This window comes from Dipodomys spectabilis, unplaced genomic scaffold (assembly GCF_019054845.1).
Source record: "Dipodomys spectabilis isolate Male_0828 unplaced genomic scaffold, ASM1905484v1 ptg000136l, whole genome shotgun sequence".
Lineage (NCBI taxonomy): Eukaryota > Metazoa > Chordata > Mammalia > Rodentia > Heteromyidae > Dipodomys > Dipodomys spectabilis.
The window spans coordinates 12,479,590-12,500,001 of record NW_024870813.1 but is presented as its reverse complement, the minus strand read 5'-3'; the positions used below and the strand labels follow the sequence as shown (position 1 = coordinate 12,500,001).

The 20,412-nt window shown below is 35.9% G+C and overlaps 1 protein-coding gene across 1 annotated transcript in view; it reads right to left on the bottom strand.

The window, feature by feature from the left end:
• Positions 1-20,412, bottom strand: part of Micu1 (mitochondrial calcium uptake 1) — a 157,139-nt gene that overhangs the window by 83,338 nt on the left and 53,389 nt on the right. The window contains exon 6 of the mRNA XM_042690321.1: positions 5,353-5,467. Within this exon, the coding sequence (XP_042546255.1) occupies positions 5,353-5,467 (115 nt within the window). The remainder of the gene's footprint in view (positions 1-5,352; positions 5,468-20,412) is intronic.

The following is a 20,412-nucleotide window of genomic DNA, read 5'->3' as shown; positions in this document are numbered from 1 at the left end:
GACCCATCCATCTGTTGCCTTCAGGAGACCCACCTCTCAGCCAAACATACAAACAAACTCAGAGTGAAGGGGTGGAAAAGGATCTACCAATCAAATTCCCCCAATAAGAAAGCAGGTGTAGCTATCCTGATATCTGACAAAATAAACTTTTCATTAAAATCAGTACAGAAAGACAAGGACGGACACTACATATTAATAAAGGGAACAATCCAAGAGGAGGATATAACCATCATCAACTTATATGCCCCAAATATCGGTGCACCCAGATATGTTAAACAAATGCTCTCAAACTTACAGAATAAAATAGATCCCAATACGATAATACTAGGAGACTTTAACACGCCACTCTCACCAAAGGACAGGTCTACCAACCAGAGGATTGGCAAAGAAGCTACCGAATTAAGTGAGGCCATACTTCAAGCAGAATTAACTGACATCTACCGAGTATTTCACCCTAAAACAACACAGTACACATTCTTCTCAGCAGCTCATGGAACTTTCTCCAAAATAGACCATATCATAGTTCATGCAAGGAACTTAAGCAAATACAAAGGGATCGACATAATCCCCTGTATCCTATCTGACCACAGTGGAATCAAGCTAGCTCTCAATAACAAAGCATACCGCAGAAATTTCTCTAATACATGGAAATTGAACAGCACACTCCTTAACAACGCCTGGGTAACAGAAGAGATCAGAGAAGAAATAAAGCATTTCCTACAACTCAATGAAAATGAAAACACCTCACAAAGAAACTTGTGGGACACAGCAAAAGCAGTCCTGAGGGGCAAATTTATTGCCCTCAGTGCCCACATCAAGAGAATGGAGACAGACCAAGTAAATAATCTCATGTTGCAACTAAAACAGCTAGAAAAACAAGAAAAAATGGGACCTAAAGCTACTAGACGAAGCCAGATAACCAAATTGAGAGCAGAGATTAACCAATTAGAAAATCAGAAAACCATAACCAAAATAAACCAAACAAAAAGCTGGTTCTTTGAAAAAATAAACAAAATTGATGGCCCGTTGGCAAGATTAATTAAAAAAAGAAGAGAGGAAACCCATATTAATAGGATTAGGGATGCTACGGGAAACATCACAACACGTACCCAAGATATCCAAACAATTCTAACAGACTACTTTCAAAAGCTATACTCTCTAAAGGAAGAAAATCTGGCGGAAATGGATGCATTTTTAGAGAAATACAAGTTACTCAAACTGAGCAAAGAAGAAGTTAACCAATTAAATAAGCCAATATCCTATAATGAGATACAGGAAGCTATCAAAAGTCTTCCAACAAAAAAAAGCCCAGGACCAGATGGATTCACAGCAGAATTCTATAAGACCTTTAAAGAAGAACTAATACCCATACTCCTCAAGCTCTTCAGAGAAACAGAGAAGGTGGGAGCTATCCCAAACTCATTCTACGAAGCCAATATCACACTCATCCCCAAACCAGGCAAAGACCCAACCAAAAAGGAGAATTACAGGCCAATCTCCTTGATGAACACAGATGCAAAGATCCTTAACAAGATTCTAGCTAACAGAATCCAGAAACACATAAAAAAAATAATACACTATGATCAGGTAGGCTTCATCCCAGAGACACAGGGATGGTTTAACATACGTAAGTCAATAAATGTAATCCAGCATATCAACAGAGCCAAGGTCAAGAATCACATGATTATCGCCACAGATGCAGAAAAGGCCTTTGATAAAATTCAACATTCATTCATGCTAAAAGCTCTGGAGAAAATAGGAATAGAAGGAACAGTTCTAAAAACAATAAAAGCCATTTATGACAGACCAATAGCCAATATTATACTTAATGGGGAAAAGCTACAACCAATCCTCCTAAAAACAGGAACAAGGCAAGGATGTCCACTGTCTCCACTCCTCTTCAACATAGTCCTAGAACCCTTAGCCAGGGCAATAAGGCAAGAAAAAGACATTAAAGGGATCCGCGTAGGGAAAGAAGAAGTGAAACTATCCCTTTTTGCAGACGACATGATATTATACCTCCACGATCCCAAAAACTCCATCCCCAAACTTTTAGAAAACATAAGTCACTTCGGCAAAATAGCAGGATACAAAATAAACCCACAAAAATCAGTTGCCTTCCTATACACTGATAATGCACAGGAAGAGAGGGAAATAAAGGGAGCAACCCCATTCACAATAACCTCCCAAAAAATAAAATATTTAGGAATTAACCTAACCAAAGATGTAAAAGAACTATTTAATGAGAACTATAAAAAGTTAAAGAAAGAAATTGCAGAAGACACTAGGAAATGGAAAGACCTCCCATGCTCCTGGATAGGCCGACTTAATATAGTAAAGATGGTGATACTTCCAAAACTAATATACAAATTCAATGCAATTCCTATTAAAATCCCAATGACGTACATCACTGAAATACAGAAAACAGTCCAAAAATTTATATGGAACAACAAAAGACCTAGAATAGCCAAAACAATTCTAGGGGATAAAGACAATATGGGAGGGCTATCCATGCCGAACTTCAAACTCTACTACAGAGCTATAATCACAAAGACAGCATGGTACTGGCACAAAAACAGACCCGAAGACCAATGGAACAGAATAGAAGATCCAGATATAAATCCACAGGCCTACAGCCAGCTGATATTCGACAAAGGAGCCAAAGACATACAATGGAAGAAACACAGCCTCTTCAACCGCTGGTGCTGGGAAAACTGGGCAGCCACATGCAGAAAACTAAAAGTGGACCCCAGCCTATCACCATGCACCAACATCAACTCAAAATGGATTAAAGACCTTAACATTAAACCTGAATCTCTGAAACTACTACAGGACAGAGTAGGAGAGACACTTGAACTAATAGGCACAGGAAGGAACTTCCTGAACAGAGTCCCAGGGTCACAACAAGTTGGAGAGAGACTCGACAAATGGGACTACCTTAAAATAAAAAGCTTCTGCACAGCTAAATCTATCGCAACTAAGCTAGAAAGACAACCAACTAATTGGGAAAAAATATTTACCAGCAATATATCAGACAAGGGGTTAACATCCTGTATATATAGGGAACTCAAGAAACTAATCCCTCCCAAACCTAACAAACCAATTACTAAATGGGCAAGGGAACTAAAGAGGGACTTCTCAAATGAAGAAATAAAAATGGCAAAGAAACACATGAGGAAATGTTCATCATCCCTGGTGGCGAAGGAAATGCAAATAAAGACAACCCTGAGATGCCACCTTACCCCAGTCAGAATGTCCCACATCCACAAATCAGCCAACGACAAATGCTGGAGGGGATGTGGAGAAAGAGGAACCCTGTTACACTGCTGGTGGGAATGTACACTTATACAACCACTTTGGAAAGCAGTCTGGAGGGTCCTTAGAAAGCTAAAGATTGACCTCCCTTACGACCCAGTCATACCACTTCTAGGCATCTACCCTGAACAACAGGAACCAATATACAAGGACACGTGCACCTCCATGTTTATTGCAGCACTGTTCGCAATAGCCAGGATATGGAAACAACCTAGATGCCCCACCACAGATGAATGGATCCAAAAACTGTGGTATCTATACATAATGGAATATTATGCAGCCATTAGAAATGACAAAATAATGGCATTTGCAGGGAAATGGATGGAGCTAGAAGGAATCATGTTGAGCGAGGTAAGCCAAGAACGAAGAGACAAACGGTACATGGTCTCCCTGATAAGTGGATGCTAAATCCAAAAGGTTAGGTGATACGATAAAACTAACAGGACTTAAGAAACAAAGAACTCCCGCTCATCTGGTTGAACCACTACTAAATATCCCCATGCTGCTGATCACAAATATGGTATATAACATGTGAACACTGTTATATATTACAGACTGTGGTAGACAATTTGCTCCAGGGAAGTTAGAATGAACTTGTGACTTTGAAATTATGTAATCATTTAATCACAATCAAAAAAAAAAAAAAAAAAGAACCTCGGGGAAGGGAGGGAGGGAGGGGATGGTAGGGGGAAAACAATGGAGGGGGTAACAATGTTCAAGAGGAAGTGTACTCATAACCTCACTCATGTAACTGTAACCCTCTGTATAGTAGCTTTACAATAAAAAAAATATCAAAAAAAAAAAAAAAAAAGAGTCTCACTGACTTTCCTGCCCGTGGTTTACTGCAAACCCGGATCTTCAGATCTCACCCTCCCAGTAGCTAGGATTACAGGTGTGAGCCACTATGCTATTTTTCTTTTCTTTTCTTTTTTTGCCAGTCCTGGGGCTTGAATTCAAGTCCTGGGCTCTGTCCCTGAGCTTCTTTTGCCCAACGCTAGTGCTCTACCACTTGAACCACAGCACCACTTTCAACTTTTTCTGTTTATGTGGTACTGAGGAATTGAACCTAGGGTTTCATGCATGCTAGGCAAGCACTCTACCACTAAGCCACATTCCCAGCCCACTAATCAACTTTAATAACACACAATTTAAGGCCATACATATGCTTTCCTTTAGTTTACTATTTGGATTGACATGGCTAATCAATGCATATTTGTATTGTTAGATTTACTAGCCTACCTCATCCAGACACTTTGGTGCCCTATTTATTCTTTTTCCCGTCAACCATTAAACAGAAGGAATTAAGTGAAATTAGAAGAGTCTTGGCAGGAACCGTGTATGACACTAAAATCTTTTATAGTTTTTTCTTTGCAAGTGACTGGGCTTTTGTTTTACAGCTCTTATCTTTGCTAGAAAAAGGCCTACAGAAATCACTTCATATAAACTACCAATCTAAACTCTTTGGTTCACTTTAGGTACATTTTAATAAACATTACACAGAGATATAAACAGATTGCTTAGAAATCCTGACCAGTTAAAATAAAATATAAAAGTGTCCCTCCTACAATTGCACATTCTAAATTATTTAACTTAAAAAAACCTCTGTCTTGTGTCAATTTCCAATTTTGTGTGTCTAGAAGTATTTCCTCAAGATTCAGAAATAAATTTTCAACATAATGAGGACAGATAAGCCAGTTTTCTTCTTTAGAAGAAGGGCTGAGGGACCGAAGTGTGTCCTAGTGGAGAAGTAGTGACGTGAGTGAAGTAAACAGGAGTATACAATACACAGTTTATCCTGACAGAATGCACAACATCTGACAGTTGAAGGTACTTATAACTTTGAAGTTTCTTTTTTTTAACTTTATTATGATACTTTAGGTTTATTTTTCCTTTGTGGTGATTCTCCATGTGAATTATCAAGTTTTTAAAAATGCAATTTCATAAAACTTATAATTTTCTAACTCTATCAATTTCCACATGATCAAGGTAACTGTGTTTATAGTTTATAAACAAGTACATGGAAACATCTGTACTTACTGGAAAGAACTGTTGTAAGGAAAATGTAGTCTGAAAAGGATATGAGCCCACACTCTCCAAGGGTGTAAAATATACTGTCTTCATCAGCAAACTTTTCTCGTTCCTGGGAAATTTTCTATTAAATATATAGGTCCCACCAATAGAAAAAAAAGATATTACTGAATTAGAATACAAATAGTAAGAAATGAATTACCAATGATCTAATTTTATGAGATTTACCCTAAGCATTTCTCTGATGGCCACTCAAAATTAATGGATCCTTTACAATTTTTAGACCATGAAAATTCCAAACTAAAACTTTTTTTCCATATAAACATTAGGTTAATAGGAATTTTAGAAAGTAATTTGAATTTTATAACTTCCTGACACTGAACAGATAGACTTCTTTTAGACTTGGTCTACCTTTTTCTGAAGTTACACGGTATTAAAAAGAAAAACTAAAAAGAAAGTAGTTCTAACTGCCCAAGAAAAATTATATTGCTAGTGATCACAAATGAAGAGGTAAGCAACTATTTCCAAGGTGCACAAAAATGCTCAATTTCTGGCATACTAATTCAAATTCAAATTTATGAAATACTAATTTTAATATTTATTTTATGATTCTAAGAATCCCAGTTTTGGAATATAGAACAGTATGCAGAGTTAACAGCATCTCTGAGAGATAATGCCAAATCAGACATGAACACATGTGAGCACCAGGTTTAGACACAATTTGATCATATTTACTTTTACCTTAGTGAATCTATTTGATACTCTCATCTAAAATTTGGCTTTTACTATAAACATATATTCCACTTATTTAACTTATAAATTATGAAATGAGCTTCAGTAATAGCTAGTCTAGCAAATTGTTTTTTCTTGTTTTGTTTAACCAAATCTATCCTTTTTCTGATTTCCTAACCAAAGCATAAGCTTAGTGATAACATATGGTCAAAAACTGAAAAGGATCCACCAAAGGTGCATTTGGGATAAATTTCTCTATATTCTGAACCAACCAAAGGCGTTTTCTGGAATTCTGAGTACCAAAATGTGAAAAAAGAATAAAAGGCCTTTAAAAACTCAAACCAACAAAATGCAATCAAAGTAATAATCTCATGCAAGCACAAAATAAGAGGCAGCAGCACAGGCATAACTTGAGGAGGAGTATCATGAAAATGGAACCCACAAGCACCACCACACCAGCATTCAGGTACACAACTATCCAACAGGTTACCTCTGTCTAGTGGAGATCCCATCATATACCACAAAGGAAAGAACACTAGTTAACCAATTGAAAACACAAGTGCCACATGAATCTTCATTAAGTTAGTTTGCATGATCTTCTTTTAACAAACTCATTCAAAATAACTTTTATTGTATACTGGCTTGCTCATAAGTAACCATGAACAGGTAAAGATCCACAAGTGAATACCAACAAAAATATATTAGATTTTGATAGGCAGATGTGATTTAAGAAAGGGATTCTTTGAGTTTGATAGTGATTGACTGAAAATATGGTGCTGTGTAACATTTAGAGATTATTCTTTTGATCTGAGAATAAAGAATGAGCACCCAGACCAAAAATGCTCTAATTAAGGTTAAATTTTATACCACACTTTCCTACCAAGAGATTAAGTATAAAATTTCAGACCAAAGAAGCCATTGGAAGAAAACTAGGGCAGTAAAGCCACCCACTGGAAAGTTTATATCTAAATTCCTCAAAATAAAAGAAACAGTAATAGTTTTTACATTATCCAAAGTGCTGCAAAATTAAACATGAAAACAAGAAAAAAAGATGGGAAGTGAGAGTAGGTCCCCAAAGACCTACCATTCCTAGCTAAAGCAATAAATGTATATAGAAGGTGTGAGACTGCTATACATAACTGAAATAAATAATATATTGAGAGCCAGAAGTGGAGAAAGGGAAAAAAGCCATCCGACAGAGTGTAACAAGGCAGCTGAGCAAAGGATAACTAACCTAGCATGAATTTTTCTAACAACAACTGGATACAGAGCTGCCCAGAAGATAACCAAAAAAAAATCTAATTTAGTTGCTAATTTTAAATTCTGATATAATTACAAATAACATAGAAAAGATTAAAGAGTAATGTAAGGAACTAGCATATAGGTTTTATCCAGATTCACTAACAAACCACCTGATTTGCTTTATCATTTTGTTCAGATGCATTTTTTCTTTATAACAGTTTGAAAGTAACTTGGATATGTCATGATTTTTACACTTAAATACTTCAGCCTATGTTCCCTGTGAACAAAGACACTGTCTTAAACGCCACAGTATAACTCTACTAAAACTAGAAAATTTAATAGCCATACATTATTATCTAGTCTATTATCACAGTCAACTGCTCCAATAATTTCTTTTATAGCTACCCCACCCAAGTTCAGAATGTATTTTAAAAAGTATGGTTAGTTGTCATGTCTCTAGATTCCATTAATCTGGGACAGCTTTTCCTTGCTCTTCAGTTTTTCCTTTCGACTGGTAACATTTGTTTGTTTTTGTCTGTCTTACTGGGCCTGGGCTCTGTTGAGTTTCTTGAGCACTCTACCACTTGAGTCAGATGCCACCTCTGGCTTTTTTGAGTAGTTTATTGGAGATAAAAGTCTCACTTTTTATCCCAGGCTGGCTTTGAATCACGATCCTCAGGTCTCAGCCTCTTAAGTAGCGGGGATTACAGGTGTGAGCCATCAGTGCCTGGCTACGGTAACATCTTGTTGCTAATATTCAAATAATGATTCACCATTTTGCCTATTGAATACTTTGTGTCTGGCTTCTATTACTTAATGTTTCCTAGGTTCATGTTGTAGCATGAGTCAATACTTAATTTCTATTTCCAAATAACATTCTATTGTGTTTGTTCACTCATTTATATGTTGAAGGACATTCAGATGATTTCTGCTTTTTTGGCTACCGTGTATAATACTAGTAAACACATTCATGTACAAATAACTTTGAATGTGTTTTCAATTATTTTCAGAATGAAAGAGTGGAATTGCTCCATTATATGTTAGCTCTATATTTAAGTTTGGAATAAGATCCAAACTTTTTTCTATAGTGGCTTCATCATTTACATTCCTACTAGCAAAGGAAGAAGGCACCAACTCAGCCACATCCTCATAAATACCTGCTTTTTTTTCTTTTACAATATAGCTATTATGGGTATGAAGCGTATCTCATTACATTTTTGATTTGCATTTCCTTCCTGCCTAAAAATATTGAACATCATGTGCTTATTGGCTATCTGAAGTGTGTATTTAAGTCTTTTGCTCAGCTTTGCATTGGCTGTCACTTTGCTGAGTTGTAACTTGTTGACATACTCTGGATACTAGACCTTTACTCTCTATATGACCTTTAAATATTTTCTTTCTTTCTTTATGTTGGCTTTCCACTTTCTCGATAATGTCTCATGATTCACAAAAGCTTTTAATATTGGTACAGTAAAAGTTATCTACTTTTCTTTTATTGTTTCTGATTTTCATTTTGTATCTAATGTTCTCCAAGGTCACAGCTACCCTTATCTTCTGTAAGTTCTACAATGTTAGCTCCTAAGTTTCTGATTCATTGTGAGTTAATTTTTATATATGTGATGTAGAAGGCTCAACTCCATTCTTCTGGATGTAGATACCCAAGTAATCCCACATCATTTGTTGAAGAGACAATGTTTTCACACTGATTAAGCTTGGCTCACTTGTTGAAAATCTGTTTATTATAAATGTGTGGTTTATTTATGGGCTCTCAATCGTATTTTACTATTTATTTACCTATCTTATTCCAGTACATTGTTAGTGTTTTTTTGTTTTAAGAAATAAGGATAAAATGAGTAGGACATAAAATTTACCAATGTAACTATTTAAAGTATAGATATCTTAGGTTCTGTTCGTTTTTCTTCATTTTTTTTTCTTTTTTTTTGGTCGGTCATGGGGCTAGAACTCTGGGCCTGGGCGCTATCCCTGAGCTCTTCAGCTCAAGGCAAGTACTTTACCTCCTCATTCTTTTTTGATGTCTGCTTTGGATTGAATAATGTCAACTAAACTATTTTCATGTTCACCAATACTTTCTACTACTTACCTAAATCTGCTGGTTGAACATCTCTAGTGATTTTATACCTCAGTTATAATCTTCTTTATTGATTTTTCTGTTAGCTCATACATGATTCTCCTCGTTGTGTTTAGCTGTTTGGCTGAGAAAGGGTTGATTTAAAGTATCTGAGTGTTACATAAGATGTCTGTGCTCTTTTAAGGATACTGAGCCATGCTTTTTATTTCTATACATGCATCATTTCTTCTTCAAAAATAGGTATTGTATATTATGATGTAGTAGATGGAAATCAGATGTGTTGCTGCTTAATATAAGCTGGGGTTGTTTTAAGTCTTTCATGAGATTGTAGAGAATGCAAAAAGCTGATTGACAGTTTGTGCCACCATAATCATTAGTCTAGGGAAAATGTAGTTTCAAAGTTTCCTACTCTAACATTTTTGATCTGTGTTTTTTGGCCATGACAATTTGAAAATGTACATTGTATTTAGACTATCCCTCATTTTGAGTTAGACTCATGTTTCCTAATGACTAGATCCACATATATCTATTTATATTCTACATTAAAATTTAGTATTTTTATTTTTTAAAAATTTAGTCTTATTCTTTATTCACCGTACTACTTTCTCCAGCAACAGGTTAGTTGATTCCCATTGTCTTCGAAATATTTACTTAAATGGTCAATCTTAGACTATATAAAAAAGTGATCTCATAATCATCCCTGCAGAAAACAAACATATCTGGAGTTCAAGATCTGTTACCATTATGAGTTAAATTTACATGTAGCATGATGTCCAAGTCAAGGTGCAATGCCATAAATTCTGAAATGTATATAACTTAGTGATCTACATCCATCAATCCTAATAGTTCCTTTATGACCACCTTCCTTTAAAAAAAATATGAACTAGTAGTTCAGAAGTGCAGGTAAATTGAGTCACCATTATGCACTTCAGCATAATTCAGTATTTAATAATCAGTAGACTAATTTTTATTGCTTAGTACTTTATGACACTGCTCAGTATAAAGTGAAAAATAAATGCACTAAGTATTGCTATATTTTATTTTGTATAAAACACTATGTACGATAATATATAGAAAGACTATCACAATTTATTTGTTCCTGCTGATAAACCCTCATACTTCGCAGTTTTATCACTTTCCTCAAGGTTGTTTTATCTTTTTTACATGTGCATCAGTGTATTCCAAGTGCTCCATATCACTGCCAACTTTTGTGATGTCAGTTTTTTTAAAATTCTTACTCATTTAAGTAGGTATTTTTAGTATCCCACTGTAGTTGCATGCCCCTAATACTAAGGTAAATTTTGTGTGTGTGCATATGTAGATAAATAGATAGATAGATAGATAGATAGATAGATAGATAGATAGATAGATAGATAGATAGATAGATAGATAGACAGATAGATAGATAGTCTGTGGTTTTTTTTTTTCTTTCCTGCTAATACTGGGGCCTGAAAAGAGCATTAAACTCTCAATTTTTTTCATTCACAGCTGGTACTCTACCACTTGAGCCACACCTCCACTTCTGGATTTTTGCTGGTAACTGGAGTTTCTCAGTTTTCTTCTGGCTGGGCTAGTAGTTCTAAACCATGATTCTCAGATCTCAGCCTCCTATAAGTAGCTAGGATTATAAGTATAAGCCACCAGTTTCCAGCAGTGTTATACGTATTTCTACAGGAAGTATCTGTTTAGGACTTTAGTCCACTTTTAATTGGGTTGTCATTTTATTTAAATCTGCAGTAGCTCATATTTTCTAAATATGAAACCTTTGTTAGTGTGGTAGTCTGAGTTCAAGATGATTCAAATGAATTTTGTCACCAGATAGTCATATGTTTATAAATCCAGTCTCCTCCCACTCTGAATCCAGGTTGGTCTGTTTGACCAATAGAGCTACCTGATAATGTATGACATCTGAGGCCTGGTTATTAAAGGCACCTTGCTTTGCTGGGATTAAGTCAAAAGCCATTTGAACAAAATATTCAAGCAAGCCTGTTGAAGAAACGATGAGAGGAGGATCTGAGGCCTTTTACCATCAGGCTGTACTATCATACCAGGCATTTTAGTGAGCCATTTAGTGAGTGAGGGTTCATTTTAGTGACCCTGGTCCCTAGTTAAGATGGGTGGCAAAGTTCCTAGCCAACACATAACTGTAATGTCATGAAAGGCTCAAATTGTTCTCTACTTTTTGATTGACAGAAGGCAGAGATGTAAAAAATGATTATTACTATTTTAAGATACTGTTGAATTTATTTGTTATTCAGCAATAGACAACAAATATAAACAAATATGTTTTAAAATATTTTGTGAGTCTGTGACTTATTTATTTTGATAGTCCTATTTTTTCTTTTATTTTCATGAAGTCCAATTAATAAAAATTTTCTTTAATGGTTAATTCTTTCAGTATGCTAATAAATTATTACAAATTTCTAACCTATAGAAATATTCTCTTCTACTTCCATTTAGAAGACTATATTTACATATTTTACATTTAAGTCTGGTGAGGTGAGGGATAAGAACTTAGCTCATTATTTCTTCCAGTTAAGACATACTTTTCTAAAGTTTTGAAATAACTTTCTAACAGAAGTCAACAGACTTCTGTTATCTAGAGATAAATACATTTATCTTTAGAAACTCAAAATATCTGATTGACAGAAAAATCTAATAAAGAACATAGCATTACTATTTAAAGTAAGATGCCCTTTATAAAACTGAGGATTTCAGGTCATTTTAATCTGAGCATTTGTAAATATTTTAATATTAATGTCTCCTTCCAGGTTTGGTGGAATAGGCTCATAATCTTAGCTTCTTGGGAGGCTGAGATAGGAGGACAGAGAGTTTGTGATTAACCTGAATAATTTACTGAGATTGCCTCAAAATAAGATACAAAAAGGCTGTGTATGTGAATAAACATTAGTGTTTTCCTTATCATGTACAAGGCCCTTGGTTCAGTCTCCAGTACTACAAGAATTGTTACTATTTCTTTGTGTTGCTGAAATATGTTCTAATCCCCCACATAGTATTTGAGAATGTATTTAAAAATATAATCTCATACTACAATAGTAATATGCTTCTGGAAAATGAAATATGGTATATCATTTCCAAATGGCAACTAGGGTTAGGGCAAGGAGGGGAGCAAAAAATTAGAAAGAAAAACCATCAATTTTCCCATGCAATTAATGCTCATACTTCATTACCTAGTTGGTGCATAGATGCCAAAGCTTTGGTAAGATATTAATCTTAAACAAACACATTATTCCCAATCAAACAGAAAATGTTGCACAGTTAAAATGTGTTACTCTTGTTCCCTATCCCAAACCTGAACTTGCAGAAAAGGTAGTATTTGTGTGTATGTCAGATAAAAATTAAATTCAGATTATTTTCAATTCAGAAGTTTATTATTTCTCCTTCTGGTTCAGATTTTCTTCCAAATTTTTCACATAAATTACTGTGCAACACACTGAGGAAGGTGAATGCTTAAGATAGTGTAAATCTCACTCTGCCAGAAAGCAATTCTCTTTTCAGTCCCAATTCTAACCACCTTAGTTCTGAGCACAATTCTAAATACCTAGAATACAAATGTTTTCTTATTTCATTAACTAGTAGCTTCAGAGAAAATGATACAAATGAAGATGTTTAAAAAATAAATGATGTGACTAAGGCAGTAATAAAAATTCAAAATATCCACTGAAATGAAGTTAATTTCAGAGAAATGATGTAACTATTGAAATGATTTAAGTCTCCTAATAAAGTACTACAAAAATTCTAGAACATGAAATCAGCTCTAATATTCTACTACATTATACTTGTATATTTGTTTCAAATCATTTCTGAGTCATCATTGTTGATTATTTCCTAACTAAACCTAAGATTTCTGAATTTTGCCTCCTCAAATAGATCAATGCCAAAGAAAAACAGTCCTGAGCTCAGCAGTAGTTGTTGGCTTTTTCGGCCCAAGGATGATGCTTTATCATTTGAGCCATACCTCTACTCCTGGTTTCTGCTGGTTAATTGGAGATAAAAGTCTCTTGGATTTGTCTGTCCTAGCTGGCTGAACTGCAATCCTTATATCTCAGCCACTTTATTAGCTGAGTAGCTAGGATTATAGGCATGAACTACCACTGCCTAGTTACCAATCTTGGTTTTAAACACATAGGTTATAAAAGGCTTCTCTATCCTTTACTTAAAACAATTTCAAGTACAATTTACAAATCAATATAATAATTTTATTTTTCCCATTTGGAAAAAATAGAACAAGACAAAAAAGTGATTTACCTTGAATGAGGATCAAACCCTTGATTTGTACTATACTAGTGACTATCATCTGGCAAGAAACTCATAAGACAAAGAGTTTAAAAATCAGTTTTGAAACCAAACATTTATAGGTATCCATTGAATACCACTAACCATTAAAGATATATCAAGAGTATAAAAATTATACTTTGGATATTCTATGCCAAGTACCATACTACTTTGTTCTTTCATTATCTTGTTAAGTCCTCACAGCAACTCTATAAGGTAGGTGGCACTTATTATCTGCACTTAACAGATAAGAAACTGGTTTAGAGAAGTCAATTAAGAAGCCTAAGATGATATAGGTTTTCTCTCTCTCTCTCTCTCTCTTTCTCTCTCCTTCCTTCTCTCCTTCCTTCCTTTTCTTCCTTTCTTCCTTTCTATTTTTGGTGCTGGTCCTGGGGCTTGAACTCAGGGCCTGTCTGCTGTCACTGAGTTTTTTTTTGCTCAAGGCTAGTGTTCTACCACTTGAGTGATAGTTCCACTTCCAGACAAAGTTCTTAAGTGGCATGGCAATCTAAAGTTTGACTCCAAGGCCCATGTTACATTCTATGAACTGCACAGGGACACAGGGTATCTATATTGTTAGTAATTTCTGAAAATGTTTATGAAAATAAAGTATTTTTGAAGCAAAATATAGTTAACTATTGTATAGTATTATCACTTATCAGGTAACTTAAGTACACTTTTTTATGTCTTTGTAAATTCAAAGCCATACTTCAATCATTTTTCAAAAGGCACATCACCTCAAAAATAGGTTCTTTTATGTTTTTTTCTAATACTAATTACTGTGTAATTAGAAGAGCTTTTTATTCAAATAAATTTAGGTTAGACTTTTTGATAATGCATTATGACAAACACAAATAAATGAAGCAAGGGCTATCCTCATAGACTGTCTGTAGATGTTCAGGGTATAGTGAGAACTTCTTTACTGGGAGAGTTTTTATAGAACCTTCTTTATTTATATGGCCTTAAAACATGCTAAAGTGTGTTAAGTATATGAAAGAGGAAGTTAGTCTCGAACAAAGTCCTCCTAGACCAAAGTAAATTTCAAATCTGCTTTATGATGAAAAAGCTAAATATGAAATGTCAGAAATGAAATGGTCAATCACATTATGCTTTCAAATCAACAATGATCACTTAAATGGGATTAGTGTATCTCAAATTTAAACACAATATGATCTAAAATAAAAATGTATTTTAAAATATCTTAATAGGAATCTGAGCATGTGAGGTAATCAAGTAAATGACACCTTCCTTTGAAGCATTTAGTTGTTACATTATCGGTTCTTTTGTCAACTTGAATAATAAAACACATAGGTTAAATAAGAAGACTTTAGTAGTGGTGGAACTTGAGAGACTGGAAAGAGACATTGTGGATACTCCTCACAGCAACAGAATGGGTATCTAGAATCAGTAACAAGCTGCATCTGAAGAACAGCACTCTATGTTACCAGGCCTTTGATTCTGGCCTTTCCACAGGTAACAGAAACTTGGCATGCACAGGAGTACTGCATGGAAGCAAGCATGAAAGACCTCTTCTATGAAGTAACTGCTTTTTGGCCTGTGAGTGCTTAAGGGGGTAATACCAGTATCACCCAAGTGAGTGGTATTTATAGAACCTGACAGACATAAACAGCCCCTTCACTATCTACTCTAATAAAAAAAAGTTTTTTTTATTATAACAATTATTCACAAGCTATCCTTAAGAATACAGTAAAATTTGATTTAAAATGCTTAATATTTCACTTTAGTACTTAATAAAACAGTTTCTGTATACTATATTCAGTTAGTTTTTTTTAAGATTCCAAAAACCATAACAGATGTGGAAGACTGACAATATTGAATACTTCACAAATGTGTCTTCTTGTACAGGGGCTGTGCTAGTAATCTGTCTGTATCACTCCAAGTTTAGTATATAGGCTGTCAAAGTAAGCAACATGAAACTTGATTTTGAATTTCTGAGCAACCAAAAATATTACCTTCAACAGTGAAACCCTAAAAAAGACTGGTGCTTTATGAGCTATAGTAGTTGGTTATTCAATGCTGAAAATTCCAGAGACTTCCCAGCTAGCACTTAACAATAATTCCCACTGCTCTCTAGTGAGGAGCTGTATAGGAGGCAAGTCATCTTAAACTCTTCCAGTCTTAAATCATACAATTATTAAAGAACAGTAAGAGTTTTTATGGGGCTGAGAAGGTGGCTCAGTGGTAGAGCGCTTGCCTTGCATGCATGAGGCCCTGGGTTTGATTCCTCAGCACCACATAAGCAAAAAGAAAAAAGCCGGAAGTGGTGCTGTGGCCCCACGACTGGACTCCCCCCCCCCAAAAAAAAAATTTTTAGCTACCTCGTATAGTCCTAATATAGAGAATTGGAAGTGGTTGTCTTCAAGCATTGTCCTTCCTTCCTTCCCACCCTCCCTACCTCTTCTCTCCTTACCTCGTTCTTTCCCATTCCTCCTCTCCTCCACTCCTCTCTCTACCCTCCCCTCCCCTCATCTCCTCTCCTCACCTGGTGTGGTGCAAGGATTGGTTCCCAGGGCTTGGCTCATCTGAGAAGAGTGCTCTATCATTTTATTTTATTTTTTTTTTGTCAGTTGTGGGCCTAAACTCTGGGCCTGGGCACTGTCCCTCAGCTCTTCAGCTCAAGGCTAGTGCTCTACCACTTGAGCCACAGCACCACTCCCGGCTTTTTCTGCTTATGTGGTACTTAGGAATTGAACCCAGGGCCTCATGCATGCAAGGCAAGCACTCTACCACTGAGCCACCTTCCCAGCCAGAGTGCTCTATCATTAAGCTACATCTCCAGTCATGTTTTACTCTCATTAGTACTGCTATATCCTTTGTGCCATAGCTATTCCAAAATAGAATCCTTTGTATTTGAGATATTGGTAGTAGCATAATCAATAAATTAACTTGACTTAATTGTAAAAGTGTATTAAGATGGTTTCAAAACACAAAATGATAATGGTATTTAAAAGATAATTTATTCTACCAGTAACAAGTGACTGGTTTGGGCTTGGTTTAGGAGCTAAAAAAGTACAGCCCATTTTAAAAATAAAAGTGTTTAGGGCTTAAGCTGGGAACAGTAGTTCAAGCCTATAATCCTATCTACTTGAGAAGAAAAGATCTCAGGATCATGGTTCAAAGTCTAGGAAAAATGTGAGACTCCATCTCAACCAATGGCTGGAAATGGTGGCATGTGCATTCATCATAGCTACATGGGGAAACACAAATAGAGGTATCTTGGTTCAGACCAGCCCCAATTAAAAGCAAGATCCTAGCCGGGCGCTGGTGGCTCACGCCTGTAATCCTAGCTACTCAGGAGGCTGAGATCTGAGGATCGCAGTTCAAAGCCAGCCCGGGCAGGAAAGACCGTGAGACTCCTATCTCCAATAAACCACCAGAAAACCGGAAGTGGCGCTGTAGCTCAAGTGGTAGAGCACTCGCCTTGAGCTGAAGAGCTGAAGGACAGCGCCCAGGCCCAGAGTTCAAGCCCCACGGCCGACAAAAAAAAAAAAAAAGCAAGATCCTATCTTGAAAATAATCAATGAACAAAGGGCTGGCTGAGTGGTTCCAGTTGTAGAGTACCTACCTAGTAAGTGTGAAGCACTAAATCAGGATCCCAATATTGCCCCCAAAAGCCCTCTAAGAACTTAGAAAAAGGGGCTGGGCAGGTGGCTCAGTGGTAGAGCGCTTGCCTTGCATGCATGAGGCCCTGGGTTCGATTCCTCAGCACCACATAAGCAAAAAGAAAAAAGCTGGAAGTGGCACTGTGGCTCAAGTAGTAGAGGCTAGCCTTGAGCTGAAAAGCTGAGGGACAGTGCCCAGGCCCAGAGTTCAAGCCCCACAACCGGGCCCAAAAAGAAAAAAAAAAAAAAAGAACTTAGAAAAAAATGTACTGTAAAAATAAAGAGCACCTGTGGTCTTCATTAATTATATCATTAATTGTTTCAAACTTAAAGATGTTTCTAATTCAGTTTAATTTATATTTTGATTAAGACTGCCAACTATAAAAATACAAGGGTAATTTTTAAATGAATAAATTTAAATAATTTATAAACTATAATGAAAGAGTCCAGACTTCTAAAGATCAATTTTAAAAGTACTTGTTAGGAATGCCCTTCAAAACCTCCTTGGCCATCCTGTAACTACATATTCTTTCCATGGCTTTCTCCATGCTTTTCTAAGCTATAGTCCTTGATTACCTTAAAAGAGAAAAAGATGAAGTCTTTCTAATGTTCCATCTATTTCCTCATAAGCCATTTTATTCAGAGATGTGCAACTAAATAACTGCCTTTCTGCATTTATTATGGAAGGAATTTCAAAAGAAAAAAGATCTGTTAATATTTTTTGTGCATCTGCCACTATTAAGGCTTGAACACAGGGCCTGGGTGCTGTAACATTTTGTTCAAGACTGGTGCTCTAGCCACAGCTTGAGCCATACATAGCTTCATTGCTGGTCTTTTTGGAGGAAAAAAAGAGTCTCATGGACTTTCCTGATTGGACTGGCTTCAAAATGTAATAATCCTCAGATCTGAGTCTCCTTAGTATCTTGGATTACAGGTGCCTGGCCAGATCTGTTAAATTTTGTTGTTGTTGGTCATAGGGCCTGAACTCTGGGCCTGGGCCCTGTCCCTCAGCTCTTCAGCTCAAGGATAACACTTTATCACTTGAGCCATATCACCACTTCTGGCTTTTTCTGTTTATGTGGTGCTGAGGAATCGAACCCAGGGCCTCATGCATGCAAGGCAAGCACTCTACCACTGAGCCACCTTCCCAGCTCCCAGATCTGTAAATTTTAAGTAATTATTGTCTCACATTCCTATTATCATGTAAGTAAGAATATGATATCCTAAATAGATAAGATTATTCAAATGACCCAATTTATTAATTTTCAATACAGTGACCAAAACTAAGTTTCTTGATCCTATGTAACAGCTAGTGTTTAAAAAACTTTCTTTTAAATTATGCTGAATTCTATACTCTCAAGGACTGTGTACTGCTTGAACTGTCATATTAGAGATAACATAAGTTAATTTAAAATGACAAGAACTGGATTACTCTGAAGAGAGCAGGGAAGGACATGAGCATGCACTGAACTTTGCCTCTGAAGCACGACTATGATTCCAGAGCACTAATGAACTTAAAGCACATGCTGCCGAGTCAGTACCTGCCAGAAATCCTGATCAGAAGATGAGAAAAAGAAAAAAAAAAAAAAACACAAAAAACGGACAGTTTGATTATATGAACAAAAACTCTCAAATCAAATATGTGTATCACAAACATTACATATGAAAGAATAATTAAAATCTGTAAGAATATCACAGAACACCTGTAAAAAAAAAACAACAAGGAACACATACAAATGTTTCAGATATTACCTGTTAGTCACAATAAAAGAAAATATTCCAACAATTCAATTCCTAACCTCCTCAGCATGAAAACGTATGTATTTGAAAAGCTTCATAATTCCTTTTTTTTTTTTTTTGGTCAGTCATGGGGCTTGAACTCTGGTCCTGAACATTTGTCCCTGAGCTCTACAACTCAAGGCTAACGCTCTACCACTTGAGCTACAGCACCGCTTCTGGTTTTCTGGTGGTTAATTGGAGATAAGAGTCTCAGGGATTTTCCTGTCCAGGCTAGCTTTGAACCATCATCCTCAGATCTCAGCCTCCTGAGTAGCTAGGATTATAGGCATGAGCCACCAGCTCCTGGCAAGCTTCATATAAAGAAAATGCATGAAAAATTATATTTCATGATGAAAAGGTAACAAACACTTTATTTTTTAATGGGTAGTCAAAGCATTTCTTTAAGATTCCCTATCAAAGTACCTCATGATTTTATGGTATAATATTTTCCAGCTTTGTAGCAAATTGGTTGCTTTGCTACTCACATTAATTTATAAACAACCAAATTTGGATGAGTTCAGAGGATTAATAACTACTCGAAGAGTGAAGAGTGATTACTTGAAAACAGATATCCTCCAGAATTAATTGCTGTCAACACGGGCTATGAAAACCAGTCATCATGTAGGCTGGCGTTTGAGGAAGCAGTTTAGGTCAGCTAATTTAGCAGGGTACCAGTCCAAAATATCTTACCAAATATCAAATAGTTTTAAAGATTTTTTTCAATAAATAAACTTTGGTGGCTGTGAAAAATAATGACCTAATCTTACCATAACTTTCAAAGCAAGTGTAGCACTATTACAAAAGTCTTGACTGAAATATAGATGCTATAAGCAAGCTAAAGGTCTACAGTTGAGATTGATGTGTCAGAGGCTGAAAGGATATTCTCGTACACAGTTGAGATGAATTGCTGTGAATGCAGGTCGGTTCAGATAGGAGAAATCCAACCAGAGGTCTCTTTTTGATTAATGAACTAGCTATTTAACCCAGAAAGAGCAAAAGGAGATTTTTCAATCAGAAGAAGCTGATTAAATTGGGAAGGAAAGACCATGAAAGACAATGATTATGTGCAGGGTATGTTGTTCTGCAGCATATGAACCAAGAAAGATAATACATGTAATGGCATATAATACCTTTCATAAACTGAATAATGGCTCCTGGTCATGCAAAATAGCTACAGTTAGTAGAGCCAGATGCTTTACCTACTATCTCAATTATAGTGAAAAGTTAATTGACACTTGAGGTTAACTGTTCTCTTGCCCAAGGTTACCAGCAGACATGCAGCACAACCCATAATTGAATGAAAACATG